This window comes from Podarcis raffonei, chromosome 1, assembly GCF_027172205.1.
Source record: "Podarcis raffonei isolate rPodRaf1 chromosome 1, rPodRaf1.pri, whole genome shotgun sequence".
Classification (NCBI taxonomy): Eukaryota; Metazoa; Chordata; class Lepidosauria; order Squamata; family Lacertidae; genus Podarcis; species Podarcis raffonei.
In genome coordinates, this window is record NC_070602.1 from 28,170,191 (window position 1) to 28,185,779 (window position 15,589).

Here is a 15,589-nt window from a genome sequence, read left to right on the forward strand (position 1 = left end):
ACACTGAAGCAGGAAAAGGATTAATTGAAAGAATATTTGTATAATATACCTGTTTTCTTTTGGACAACTCAAATCCAGCTAAACCATTAAAACTTAAAACAACAACCCGGAATTGACATAGAGGGAAAGCAGCCAATCAGATCAGGAACTGTAAAAGAAGTGCTGTTTAATTACAATTTAATCAAAGGTGTTTTGTTGCTTATTAAAATTAAGCCAGTTTATTGCCAGGGACAGGTGGAGAAGAGGAAGTTAAAACAACCCATCTGCCTTTGTAAATGAATGCTTTTTAAAAAAAAAAATCATGGAGACAATGGCCTTTTAAATTTGTTTGTGGGAGAGGGTGTTACTGGTTTTACCGTGTAGTTTGTGTTCTCATTTTTTATTTTTATGCTGTGAACCACCTTCTGACTTTCGGATGAAGGGCACTATACAAATTTAATAAATAATAATAATAAATAAGAGTTTGGATTTGATATTCTGCTTTATCACTACCCTAAGGAGTCTCAAAGCGGCTAACAATCTCCTTTCCCTTCCTCCCCCACAACAAACACTCTGTGAGGTGAGTGAGGCTGAGAGACTTCAGAGAAGTGTGACTAGCCCAAGGTCACCCAGCAGCTGCATGTGGAGGAGCAGGGAATTGAACCCGGTTCACCAGATTACGAGTCCACTGCTCTTAACCACTACACCACACTGGCTCTCCCAGTGTGGTACATACAGGAAAATCTACTTACAAACCCCTTTCAGATCTTACTGTGTGAGGCCTGGGCCAGCACACACAGCCCTGCCCCTCTTCCTCAGGGCCAGCTCAGCCATTACGCAAGGTGAAGCAGCCAACTTGGGCGGTGAAAGCCAAAGATCTGACCCCCCCATGGGCGCTCTGCCATCACTGGAGAAACGGTGCCAGTTTTCATCAAGATCTCACCGGAAACCTCCATGGTCATCGCCACAGGTTAAGGGATGCTTTGGTGTTGTGGCGTGGCACATTCTTGTTCCGTGTCAGGCGGAGAAACAGGATGTGCTGCCCCTTCGCCTCCTACATGCTTAGATTATTGTGGGCAAAGTATGCATGCTCAAGAAGACTTCTCCTATAATTTTGAACAGTTGGCCCACTAGCCTCAGTTCTTGACTACTGAATTCAGAGCTCAGTTGTTTCCCAAATCCTGCAGCAAGATCATGAACCTAGGACAGAGCGCTCTCCAACAACTGAACCTCTTCCTTTTAAACAAAAACATATTGTTTCATCCGAATGGCTTTGTTTTCTGCAGCCTTTCTTTGAGCAAAGGAAATGCTGACATGTGTGTCTAAGCTCCTTCTGTCACCACTGCACGTCATCTGGGCTGGGCTGGGATTGCAGCTGGCACTGTTCTTTCTGCAGGCAGTGGGTCTGGAAAGCACAAAGTTATTGCTCAAGCTGCCAAGCCCTCTGGCCAGCTGTTTATTGTTTGTGTGTGTGCGCGCGCACACACACGCACATCCGTGGAGGGGTGTGTGTCTTCAGAATATTTGTTATTATTCCATTTGACCAGAAAACTGAAACAGAAGTAACCTGACAGAAAAATGTAGCAATATTAGTACCCGGAGGTTCTCTGAGCTGAACTGTCATGCACAATTTTCCCACTGCGCAATGATCCACATAGGCTGCTTCTCCATCTCTGCCATAACACCCCCCCTCATCACATAAGGTTTGCAGTCAACAGCATGAAAACGTCATAAGATGATCTGCAGGTGAACTGGTAATAATTAATCTCACATTGCTAAAGTAGGAAGAAATGTATCTGTGGAAACAGGATGAATGACATCACCGGTTCCCACAATGCCTATAATGTAACGTTACATGGCCATGTGCATCGACAATTCATGTCATCCTTTCCCCTTAAAAGAAGGGGGGATAGTTCACACTGACAATGCACAGAACTGCATCACATGCTATGTGGTCAGTGTATCAGTCATGTTTCCCCACCACATGAACAGATTTTTCCCTTCCTTGTTCAATCTCTCTCTCTCCCCCACCCCAACTCTCTTTTCCTCAGCTGTGGCAACCTACACAAACACGATTGTTTAACTCCTGATGGCAAGGAGCAAAAGAAAAAAAAAGAATTATTTATTCAAATTATGCCTGGAAAACCAAAGATTCAAGAACACATAAAATGGGACTTATTTTTAGAGTGAGATAGAATTATTGACATATGCCATATAAGTGGATTGTGGGATGGTTCCAAAATTCTCTTCATCTAAGTATCTCCCTGGGGTTTTTTGTTTTGTTTTTTGTTTGTTCTGGATGAGCTGCTCTTGTTTCTGAAGTGAAACGTCATGGGTCCCAAGGTGCCACAGATGTGGTTCTCAGGCAGCGTGATCCATTCAGGCACTGCCAAGACCCAAACCTACTAAGATTTGCAAAGGTGGTGTTCTCATGCACATATGCCCTGTGTACGTGCATACAAACTACATTTGCAGAAGTTTCTCAGTGCATCTGGGAAGAGGTGACTGTATGTACATGTGCTACCCAATCATGTTTGTGTTTCGATTTAGCTTTCATAAATTTGATGCACACATTCTAACCCTGGAGTGACAAGCTACAATCAGCTCTTGATTTCATCAACTTGTCATGCTTTAATCATTCCTCTTGGCAGATCTTTCAACATATGCTACAGCACCATCTTCTAAAACAGGCGTTCCCCCAATGCTGTTTTATTAACTCCGTCTTTTAATTTATTTTGAGCTTCTTATAAGATGCAGTCAATGTTTCTGAAGAGAGGCTGTCAGTCTCTGATCCACATGGCTGGGAAGCATTTGAGGGCTCATTTAAGTCCCACAAAATGAGTAAAAGATGAAAAATTAATCAGTGAAAACACCAGCTATGAAAAAGCACCATTGGGGATCTTCTCAAACTGCCCACAACACTGACGGAAATTCAAACTTAAGGTCACTTCATAAACTCTAATACAGATGCCATAAAGAGCAGAGGGAGTTTAAAGAGACTAGAATCTAGCCAATTCCCTGAAAACGATACTTGGAATAGACTAAAATGTTATCAGTTCTTAACAGATGCCATTAGTCAAGACTAGACTGGTTTGCCCATTTTCCTTTCATCAATACTGTACTGAGGGTAGGGCTGAAAGTCTATGCACCCAACTGGACCATGTAATTCATGATATGGGACATGTAAACCATTTGTATGATGGCAACCCAGTTTTTCCCTTTCAAGATTAAAGTAACACAGAAATCTAGCCTGATGATACATGCCTCATTATCTTGTATACATCGTGGTAGAAGGAGATGGTACAAGTAAAGCCAACTGGTTCACTTTGCCAGAAGGGATATTTATAGTACAAATGTCCTGTATCCCTAGGTAAGTGCATATAAAGTTGTATGTATACATGTTACATTCTGTTTCTTGAATTTCCCCAAAACCTTCCTTAAAATGGGGCAACCCTCATACAACCCTAGTGATGGAGTGAAAGGTAACAGAAGTATCTGTGGCGTGCCATGCTCAAAATCAAGCTATTTTGCATTTCATATTCCTTAATAAATAGCATTCTATCATGCCACCCATGACAAATGCCGATCAGAATCCCCATGGATTAAACACACACACACACAAGGGGAAATAGCCATCCTTTCCTTGTTTCTTATGATTATGATTATTCACATCACCCTTTTCAGATTGAAGGATGACTCATGTTTATTTTAAAATGTAGCAAATAAATGTAATAAGATTTTCAAAGTGGCAAACAAGCTTTATACTAAAGCAACCGTAAAAACACAAAGCCAATTGAAATAAACAACCAAGCCGCTAATAAAAGCAAAAGTACGAGCATCAGCACCATAACCCTAAAATCATGCTCAAAAGCCGAGAGGGTGTATATGTTTGTGATATTGCACCAGAAACAGGTCTTTGATAATAGATGCAGGGTGGACTTAAATCCTTTATTCTTGACAACTGACACTTCTTCAGTTTTCACAAACCTTGTCAGTGTCACATCTGAAGCAATAACATGAATGGCGAAGTCCATGGATCAGTCTACATTCTGCCTAGCAACTCCACTGTGATCTGTTTGGTGGAATCAGTTCCCCCAATGACTAGTCACAATTCTATACATACACATCTCTCTTCCCCAGCTCTCTTATTTGGTCCCAAAGGTCTTTCTGCTAAATCTCATCTTTAGGATCTACAACAGCCTAGGCATTATCAGATGAAATAGCCCCATCATAATCTCATGCTCTTCTATGTTTTGGCTAATTCCTTTACAAATAACCTTGAGTCGTCTGTATGTCCTCTCCTCATATCTTAGGAGAGAATCTCACTTTCCCCTTCAACCCCTCCCCCACAAATATTATCTTTTGCTGTCTTCTGGGTGGTTATGTTTAATCTCAGGATTAAGCAGAAGCCCGTAGTTTGCCTTGAACAGCTTATCAGCTTCCAGGAGACATTTACAAGGAGAGAAAGGCTCTGGTTTTGATAGCAGTAATTGTATTTAGCTTGTAAGATACAAGGCTATTTATCTCATGTCTGGGAAATCACAGAGGAGGGAAGAATGGAGAATGCTGGCTGATAAAAAAAACACCTAAATAGAATTTTAAAAATAAAAAAGGAAGTCAAGAAGAAAAGAAACACCTTCCCCACGGCACCCCCAAGTGGGAAGATGCTCTAAGAAATGGACTAACCATTGTATAGAATACAACTCTTTTGGAAAAAGAGATAAAAGAGGAAGGCGTGAGGTGAACAAGAGCTGGACAAAAAAGGAGACATCTTCAAGGAAATTAGAATTCAATGCAGTTCAAACTCCATGGATCTTTGCTGCCTGGTTTGTAGCGGCATTTGACCCCATTTTTTGAGCTGCAAAGAACAGACACTTCCTTCACAATGCTGAGGCTTGCTCCTGTGCACCTGATCTACAGTTGCTAGCTGGAGAGGGGAATGTTTATGTTATTTACTTTTGCATTTATATCCCACCTGTCTTTCATAAAATTCCACAAATGGGGCAGTATTCCATCTAGGAATCAACCATACCTATGTCTGGTCAGTTCCTGGATGGGACATTGTCTCGGAACTTCAACCTCATTGTTGCATCACTTGGGAAGACAGGCGAACTAATGGCAGTGTACTGGAAGAAGCAAAATGAAAAAATTCCTTCCAGTAGCACCTTAGAGACCAACTAAGTTTGTTGTTGGTATGATCTTTCGTGTGCATGCACACTTCTTCAGATACACTGCAACAGAAGTCACCAGACCTTTATATATAGTGAGAGGGGTATAATGCTGGGGAGGGGTATTACTCAGAAGGGTGGTGGGAATGGGTGATTGGCTGATAGGTGTGGCAAACTTGTTGACAACTGTTAACAACTGCAATTGGTCTTACAGGAAAAAGCAAGGGGTGAGATGACTAAAAATAGCTTTATCATGTATAATGAGATAAGAATCCAATGGTCTTTGTTGGTCTCTAAGGGGCTACTTACCGTATTTTTCGCACTATAGGACGCACCGGTCCATAGGACGCACCTAGATTTGTGGGGGGAAATAAAGGGGGGAAAATGATTTCCCCTCCCCGCCAGCCGCGGGGCTGGGGCGGAGGAAGCCCGAGCTTCCCCCTCCCCCAGAACGGGACCCAGAGCCATGCCGAAGCTGCGCGCAGCTTTGGCATCGCTCTGGGAGCTTGCGGGGCTGGGGGAGGCGGAAGCCCTCCGCCAGCCTCCAAACCAAGTCGGGAGACAGCGGGATGGCGCGCTGCGCCTCTCCCGCTGTCCCCCGAGTTTGCGGGGCTGGCGACGGGGAGGAGCCGGCTTCTCCCCCCCCGCCAGCCTTCTAGCCAAGTCGGGGGACAGCAGGAAGGGCGCGCTGCGCCTCTCCCGCTGTCTCCCGAGTTTGCGGGGCTGGCGACGGGGAGGAGCAGGCTTCTCCCCGTCGCCAGCCTTCTAGCCAAGTCGGGGGACAGCGGGAAGGGCGCGCTGCGCCTCTCCCGCTGTCTCCCGAGTTTGCGGGGCTGGCGACGGGGAGGAGCAGGCTTCTCCCCCCCCGCCAGCCTTCTAGCCAAGTCGGGGGACATCGGGAAGGGCGCGCTGCGCCTCTCCCGCTGTCTCCCGAGTTTGCGGGGCTGGCCACGGGGAGGAGCAGGCTTCTCCCCCCGCCAGCCTTCTAACCAAGTCGGGGGACAGCGGGATGGCGGCGTTCCGCCTCCCCGCTGTCCCCCGAGCTTGTGGGGCTGGCGGTGGGGCTCTCCTGAAGCCTGGAGAGTGAGAAGGGTCGGTGCGCACCGACCCCTCTCGCTCTCCAGGCTTCAGCGAAAGCCTGCATTCGCACCATAGGACGCACACACATTTCCCCTTCATTTTTGGAGGGGGAAAAGTGCGTCCTATAGTGCGAAAAATGCGGTAGTTGGTCTCTAAGGGGCTACTGGAAGGAATTTTTTTGTTTTGTTTTGACGCGGCTACCTACCTGTAACTAGAAGAAGCAAAGATCACCAGTGTCGAAGAAATGATTCTTCAACATCAACTTCATTGGACTGGTCATGTTGTGCGGATGCCTGATTATCGTCTTCCAAAGCAACTACAGTGGTAGCTCCGGTTGTGGACAGGATCTGTTCCAGAGCTCCGGTTGGATCCTGATGTGTTCGCAACCAGAGGGACCGCTTCTGCGCATGCGGCGAAACACTTCCAAGTTTGCCGCTTTCTCAACCCAAAGTTTACATTACCCATGGGTAACATAAGCCAAGGTGCTACTGTACTCTATTCTGAACTTAAAAATAGAAAGTGTAATGCTGGTGGTTAATAAGAGGTTTAAAGACTCTCTAAAGGCAAATCTTAGAAAAATGTGGTATAAACACCAGCAACTGGGAAACACTGGCCTGTGAGTGCTCCAAAGGTGTCATGGACTTTGAAGATGTTTGAGCTCAGGACAAGAGGGAGAAACGTACTAAGAGGAAGGCATGCTTGGCAAACCCTCACCATGATCAACTCCCACCTGGAAACCTATGTCCCTACTGTGGAATGATGTGTGGATCCAGAACTGGCCTCCACAGTCACTTACGGACTCATGGTTAAAACCATGTTTATGGAAGACAAACTTACACGGCTTTGAGTGATCGCCAAAGAAGAAGAATGTATCATTTGCTTTTCAGGCCACACCCTTGGACAATATCTTGGGGGTGGAGGGGTATGGAGCGAACCCAATCCTAAACAAACTTATTAGGGAATAAGCCATGCTGGACTTCCATACCAGTAAGAATGCTTTTAGTTTCCCTTGGATCCCTTGAGTGATCAATATAATTGGCATTGGGAAGCAACTTTCTCCAGACTGGCAATGACCCTGGAAGGTTTCTGCTTTCCTCTACAATATGCAGTTTGGTTCGTTCACATGAATCCTTTCAAATATTTGCTCCGTAAATGCCTTTATGCCAGGGATGGGGAAGCTATGGCTCTCCAGATGTTGGGCTCCAACCTTTTAGTTCCAGTCAACGTGGTTAATGATCAAGGATGATGGGGATTGTAACTCGACAACATCTGGAAGGCCACAGTTTTACATAATATTGCTTGCCTGCAGGCAGAAGTTCAGTGAGAGAGCAAATATATTACATGCAAAGGGGCAGGTTCAGTCCCTGGCATCTTCAGTCAGGGCTGGGAGTGATCCCTGCCAGCAATCTGGAGGAAATGCAGTCAATACAGAACTAAATGGGCAATGCTTTGAGTCAGTATGACAGTTTTCTGTGTTCCTATGTTCACCATAGCATGAATTCCATAATCCAGTGAGTCCCTTGGAAGCTTATCAGGAGTTTGTCAGTCACATCAGTAATGAAGACAAATGGCACAAAATATGTTTTAAATACCATAGCAAAATATCCCCATAATGTGCAGCTCCAGAGGAGTGTTTGGTGTGTCTTGGTCCAGCAATTAGAGATGACTCAAGCATTACATCATGGGCAGTAAATGCTTTTTAAAAACTACATAGAAAGCCACATTCAAGCATTGTTTTAACAGATTTCCCTCAACAATTCTACATTTGTTTTTCTTGCAAAACATACCTTCTCAGGTGTATTTTATTTTATTTTATAGCCCAGAGCTGCACCACAACATTTTGAGAGAAGTGCAAAATTCAAAGGGTTATTAAGTTCTGGAGGATTGCTGTGTTCCCATGGGAATTCACAAGGTTCCAATTAGTCAGGCTTCCCTAGTCCATATACAGGTTTAGGACCTTACATCAGGTCTGATGACTTTCAGTATAGCCCAGTACTGTCTTCTTCAACTGGCAACAGTTCTCGAGTCTTTTGCAGAGGACTTCCCCGTGACCTGGAACATCTTGTTAACTGGAGATGTCAGTGATAGAACCTGAAGCCTACTGCCTGCTGATCTGCAACTGTGCCATGGTCCCTTTCTTACCACCTTGTGGAAAACTGGGCCAATTAACTAATTAATAACAGCATCACTTTCTTTGCTAGCATGGCTATTGGTTGTGATGGAGTCAGACGAAGAAGGAGGACCCCCTACAGAGTAAGGTTTTGGGGGGTGTCTTTTTTAAAAGCTAAATACAAGCTTTGAAAACAAGTGTTTCTTTAAAAGGCAAACAGCTTCTCTGAAGCACAACACTAATTATTACAGGTGGTTTGGTTTTCACTAGAGCTCTGTCCAACCCCTCCCTCCCTCACCCCTTTATACAATCTTCCTACTGCTCTGAAGGATGCTCTGGCATCCAATGGATGAATAAACATACAGAATGTGAAGTTCGTATTAATGTACATTCTGGCAAAGCCCCAGATGTATTTTGTAAGCAAACAGAGCAAGACAGAAAGGGGTGAGGGAGCCTCCTGTCTCAGAAGTAATTGAAACCTAGGTACCTATCTTATGTCCATGTCAAGGCAAGAGATTTATTTTTAACACTTCTAACCATCTTGGATTCTTTCCTTACTTGAGGATTCAGGGGTGGGGTTTTTTTTTAAGTCCTTTTTTATAGTGAAATGTCCAAAACATGACAGTCTTTGCTGTATGCAATAAAAGCATGCAATAAAAGCATGCCAGAAAGAGGCTTCAGCGACTTGTATTAGCACCTATCAGGAATGTAGTTCGTAGATGAGACAACATTCTCCAAATCACAAAGCAATCTTGGAGAAATCACTCAGTACTAGGAAGCCTACAAGTTATTCCACTTTATTCTCAGACCACGTGGGTGTTGCATGAATTCTCACATGGGAGGGCAATATGAGAACAGGTGAGAGACAGGCATATAGTCATCTGCTTCAATTGCGTTGCTATTTTTGATCCATGCATTTCCCCATTACTGTTACTAATGTCTGTCGGGAGCACATATATAAAAATAATCATTAGAATCATAGAATGTTAAGAGTCAGGTCATTTAGTCCAATGTGCAATGCAGGAATCTCAGCTAAAGCATCCATGATTGTTCCTCTGGGACAATGGACACACACAGCCAACGACTGTTCTGCAGTCGCAAGTTATGCTCCACAGGCATATCTTCCAGAAGCTAATAGGCCGTCCCATTACAGTATTTAAAACTATCTGTCCCTTCACTGTTGTTACTCCCCCATCTCTGGGTCTTCTTCTGTCTTGAAATAAGTGGCTGAGCCCCATTATTCTCTTCTACTCACTCAGAGGTTCCTCATTTAAGCATTTTTACAAGAGCAGAAAGCTCACTCAGTGGCATTAGGATAAAATAGATGCTTGTAGTTTAAGCCGTGTGGCATTTAAGGCAGCGGATGCATGTGACACAGATCCATTCTCGCAATGGCTATTGTATGGGTGAAGCCATTAATCACACTGAAAATGCTTAATAGGGATAAAACCAGCATTGAAGATTCAGGTACGGGGTTCTACCAAGACTCATCCGCTGTTTTAAGGGTCATTGTAGAGATTGTCTCTACATGGTAAATTCTAATTCTGCTTGTGACTCTCTTTAATGTTCTGCTTAACGCGTCACTTTTGAAACATTTGTAATCGCTTTGTGTTTGAAGCATCTTTGTAGAATTAGCAGTTAGCCAAACTCTACTGAAAATAAATTACTTTGGGGTTATTCATGAACATTCACTGAAATGTCTAGAGGCTCTTTAATTACCTGGCTATATTCACAAAACCCAGAAACCGAAACAGCAGACTGTAGTGTTCCAGTTTAAATTATCCAAATTGTTTGATTATCCACATTCACCATACACTACTATGTAGCTGCAGTTTAAAATAGCCCTATGTAACTAGCACCCCTGCTTGTTTGAACTTCTAATTATCCATATATTTCGGGTGTTCCCACCCTTACCAAGCCATTTAAATTACATGAGGTTGCATTGTGTATCCCTGTTTATAAAAAAAATACGGAATGTAAATAAGTCCTTTGCGGCATCAAATTTCAGCATAAAAAAATTCTTAGCTCCAAGGAGTGAGCTGGATGCTCTGGTCTGTAATTGGATAGATGAGCCACAATTGTGGAGGGTTTGTTTGTTTGTTTGTTTTAAAAGTTCATAGGAGTATTAGAGGGATTTATTTGAAACCTACTTTAGAAGAGGAAAAGTGCAATAACATAAATCTAATATCTATTTTAGTTCCCCAGTTTCCCATATCACATGGTGGATTTCTTGTTGACTAATATCATATGCGAGGGACGCGGGTGGCGCTGTGGGTTAAACCACAGAGCGTAGGGCTTGCCGATCAGAAGGTCGGCAGTTCAAATCCCTGCGACGGGGTGAGCTCCCGTTGCTCGGTCCCAGTTCCTGCCCACCTAGCAGTTCGAAAGCATGTCAAAGTGCAAGTAGATAAATAGGTCTGGCGGGAAGGTAAACGGCGTTTCCGTGTGCTGCTCTGGTTCGCTAGAAGCTGCTTAGTCATGCTGGCCACATGACCCGGAAGCTGTACGCCGGCTCCCTCGGCCAATAAAGCGAGATGAGCGCCGCAACCCCAGAGTCGGCCACGACTGGACCTAACGGTCAGGGGTCCCTTTACCTTTACCTAATATCATATGCAGTGGTTTAGCTGACAATGAACTTCATAACTACCACACTTTCCACAAATTATAAAATTTTGGTTTGCAAAAAAATGCAACCCCCCCAAAAAAAGAAACCAGTTTGCACAAAATGATTGCCGAGGTATCCATTGTCCATTGGATTCTTTAGAATATGAATGAAGAGCTTGTAGCCCAACAACTTATCTAGCTTAAATTGGACTCACTATCATTTTGTGATGGCTATCTTCCCTTGGAGAGCTGGAAGGTCAACCTATAGCTGAGAACGGTGGCACTCCTCAGCCTCCTGCCTTCTGAAGCAGAAGCAGCAACAGAATTACTTCTTCAAAACATTTTTAGTATGGTAGGTGAAACAATGCAGCACAGTGACATTTACAAATTTCTCCTGAGTGCCATAATTTGGTACCATCTAATTTATGAACAGCTTCTACAGTACAACAAATTATAGGACGCATCCTGAACTTTCCTCTCTCTTTTTCTGTTTGGGCTGCACACTGCATATCAATAGAGTAACCAAATAAAGCGACAGTTACTTAATTGGTGGAGGGCAATTTTAAATTGGTATACTGTGAGTAAAGGACATATATCCATACTTTTTAGGCTAACAGGGAATGAAAAGGAAACATTGACATTTTCCTTTGATAACCAGTGGTATATTTTTGATTATATAATTGGTTTCCTTCAACTGAGGTGATATGAAGATTTATTTAAATTTGATTGAAATGTGTGTGTGTGTGTGATCTCGGCCAAATAGATACCCTTTGACAGTCAACTTAAGGGAGAATCATCTCCTCTGAAGGCTCTGCAGCCTCTGAATCTGTGAACATCGCTGCTACCCACAGTGTACTTTAGGATTATTTGAGCTAAGATGCATTTACAAAGGTATACTTTATGAGAAAATTTATCCAACATGCAAATTTTCATGCTGATATTTCAAATTTATTTAGAATTTGAAAATTAATGCAGAAAAGGATAGGAGCAGACTTAGATATGAAACTGTGTGAAATTGATTCGTACCTGAGAAACTGCTACAGGCTGTAGCATGGCTAATAGGAGAACTCTTAGGTCAATGATAGATTAAGTCAAATGGTGAGAGGAAAATGGGGTATTTCTATGAGTTTAGCATTGTCTGGGAATAAGACACTGGATTCTTAGCACAAACTATTAAGGCAAAGTTTTCTGCTTTCTGTTCTGATTTTCAGTGAGTGTGTATCTCATCTCTGTGAAACATACTGTAGTCTGCCCTTGAAATTTCAGAAGGAAGCTCCCAATATGGCACAAACCATAGATAAATATCCCTTTATATTCACTGTTACTTTGGCCTGCAAGCATGACAACACATTACAGAGGGAGAAAATACAGTTATTACTTGAAAGAGAGGTTCTATTTATTGTTCCTGAATTAAGATGTGATTACTAAAATAATTTCCTTAGGGGTGCCAAATCATTAAAGTTTATTTTTTTAAAAGTAATAATAGTCAATTAACTGTGCTATTTCAATCAAACAACAAACTAATTGAAGAACAAAATTAATAAACAGGAAACTCAGTATACCCACAATAAACAGACTCGCAATCTCTGCATCTTCTTTCTTTGCCCAACCAGCAGTATTTCCATCTTGGTTCAGCAGTGCATTTACCGTACTAGCCAATAGATTTCTTCAGCAGCAGGAGTGAGTAGCACAGCAAAGCGAAGCAAGTTTAAGGGGAAGGAGCAATCTGGAAGTCCTAGACAACTTAATAGGAAACCACCACTAAATGTCTCCATTAATTGCATGAATCAGATAGTGTTGCTTTTCAGTCCTAAGGATGATTAAAGGGAAGGCAGTTAAAAAATAAAATTTAAAAAATCATTTAAAAATTTTGTGCTACTGAAATTCCAAGCACCAATTTCTGGTGGTGATGCTGTAACAGGAAACTTTCCCAAGAAGGAAGAAAAGCAACAACAAGCAGTACCAACGTTAATGATCAAGAGTGTTCATGATATATTAAATTTATTGTAGCTCCTCCTTCCCAGACGTCATATGCTACACCCCATTTTCCTTGATTCAGAAAAGCCACAAGTAGCAATTGTATGTTTGTCAAAACCATTTAGGCAGCAGTCTACAACTTACATGGCAAATGTTCTTCCTAACTTCCTACAGGAATATTCCAGAGTATACAGATTATGAGTAGAGCCAATGCTTTTTTCTGAGGGTACGCAGGGGTACACATACCCCTAAACATTTTGTGAATCTAAGTTTGGCCTCATTGAAGGGCAGTATTTCAAAATGAGTAGGAAAATGGGAGTATCCCTAAACATTTTTTTAGAAAAAAAGCACTGGTTAGAGCTACTTTTGTTACTTTGTCTCTGCAGAATCAGATTATATCCAGAGGTCCCAACATTTGACATGTGTATGTTGTTGTTTTTTGACACATTACATGCACTTCATATGTGTGCCATTCCTTAAAATATGGATGTTCCGTAAAACACCTTATACCCAACATGGAGAACAGGATCTGATTATTTCAGCTTTTATAAACTGAGAGAAATTTTGTTCAGCTCTTTGTTCCTCCAGGTGGAGCTGTTAATATTTGTACGCTGTGCACCAATATACTGTGCGGCTCCTGTATTAAGGCCCAAGGTTAATACCTTAAGTGAGAATGAGAGAGAAAGATTTTTCAGTTAGACATTTACCTGAAGGATAGTGTTCATTCACTGGCCAACCATCTACCTGAAGAGTAGCATTGCCACCATTTCGGGTAAAGCGTACGACGTGATATTTGCCATCATTGACTGGGGTGCTTTCTTCTTTGATCGAGATATCTACTGTTCCAATGTTGAAAACTACACCAATCTTGCCTTGTTCCTATGAAGAAAAGAGCAGAGAGAATAGTAATATTTTTTTAAAAAAACCTTTTGAATTCAGATCCCACTTTTGAATTCAGATCCCACTATGACATAGAAAGCTGGTCCACTAAATAATGGACCCATTATATGTATTTAGGGAAGAGCTTCATTAACTTGGCATCGCTCGTTCATACACAGGCAATGTGTGTCATGAGAACAACCTATTTGAAAAAGGACAGCTTCTCCAGTTGAGTAAAATTGCCGTTATCCATACTAGGATCCCGGTGTTGAACTAAAAGTTAATCCTTTTATGTTTCTAAAGAGAGAGATGGAAACTTTATGTATCTCACAGAGAAACTGGGCCTTTAGTGTCATCACCTCAGTCCCGTGGAACACCCTGCCAGTTGAGATTCAGCAGGCACCTTCTGTGGCAACATTTAAATGCCTGCTGAAAAAAGATTCTGTTCTGCCAGGCCTATGCAGGGAGTTAAGAGTACATCCTCCAGAATGGTCTATTGACATTTGTTTTTGTTTTTATTTATATTCATTTTTGACTTGTTTTTAACTTTTCATGATTTTATTGTTTAGTTTTTATACTGTGGTAAACCGCTGTGATATATTTTTTATGATACAGCAGTATATACATATTGTTATAAATAAAACAAACAAACAAATAAAATTTAACTGACGGGACGTCCAAGTATACTACTTTTATTGCTGTAACTGCTTTGCTTCCATTCTGTACAGAAAGGAAAATTGTGGCAATATGTCAGCAATACTACTAACATGTATTGTAAAGAAAATCAAATAATACAATAATAATAACATACCTAAACCATTTCCACACACACACAGCAGGTGTGTTGACACATAAAACTAATATCAGACCATAGTTTCCAATTATAAAAGTGTGTACTTCCACTTCATCTTCAAAAGTAGGAAGTTTAAACCTTCCATTTGCCATTTGGAACAAACTGCTGTTTCCTGGTATGCCCAAATTCAGGAAATTCTAATTTCTTCAAACCACAGATAGTTATAAATCTATATCTTAACTTTGATTTGAACAAGCCACAGTTTCCTACATTTGGTCCTAATGGTAAACTGTTGATTGTTCCAAACCACAAACAGCAGCTTTAAACTCCCCTCCCTCCCATATAAAGGATGTAATAAGAAGAGGGGGTGCTTATAAGCCTGTGATTTGCTACAGTATGTTCTCAGATCAAGGGATCTCCCATTACATCTGAATGAAATAATAGAAAGAAGCTGCCATTAAGCAGTGGAAAGATAAAAACAGGTCTGAAATGTGCTCTAGCCCATATTGCCACATGACATGTAATTAAACAATTAAATCAAATGTTAGAGCAGTGATAGGCAACTGGGTGCCTTCCAGATTTTGCTGGACTACAACTCTCCCTGAACATTGGCTACACTGGCTGGTACTGATGGGAGTTGAAGGCTAACAGTATCTGAGTGTGCCATCTTGGCTACACCAGCAGTAGATAAATCCAGCAAATCTCCAGAGATTCAATAAACTGGTTTGGTCGACTGCTTCAGAAAGTAAAAATGAGGAGTCAGTGAGTGCAAATACAAGGTGCATTTGACGTAGTGTGTCACAACTTGAGCAGACTTGAGATAAGCCATGGTAGAGTTTGGAGCTGCATCAAATTAACTTAGAACCAAGTCATTTGCATAATTGCTGTTGTTTTAACTTGAGATTGAAAACAAATATCGCCTGAATATAAGATTTTACATGGAAATGAACATCTGCTTCACAATCTCAAACAAGCTGGGTTTGGTCCCAGCCCACAGTT

General features: G+C 42.0%; 1 protein-coding gene across 19 annotated transcripts in view; it reads right to left on the reverse strand.

Annotated features, from left to right (window-relative positions):
* Positions 1-15,589, reverse strand: part of NRXN3 (neurexin 3) — a 1,132,087-nt gene that overhangs the window by 154,924 nt on the left and 961,574 nt on the right. For all 19 annotated transcript variants that reach the window (XM_053378036.1, XM_053378027.1, XM_053378045.1 and 16 more), the window contains one exon: positions 13,626-13,797. In XM_053378036.1, coding sequence (XP_053234011.1) covers positions 13,626-13,797 — 172 coding nt within the window. The remainder of the gene's footprint in view (positions 1-13,625; positions 13,798-15,589) is intronic.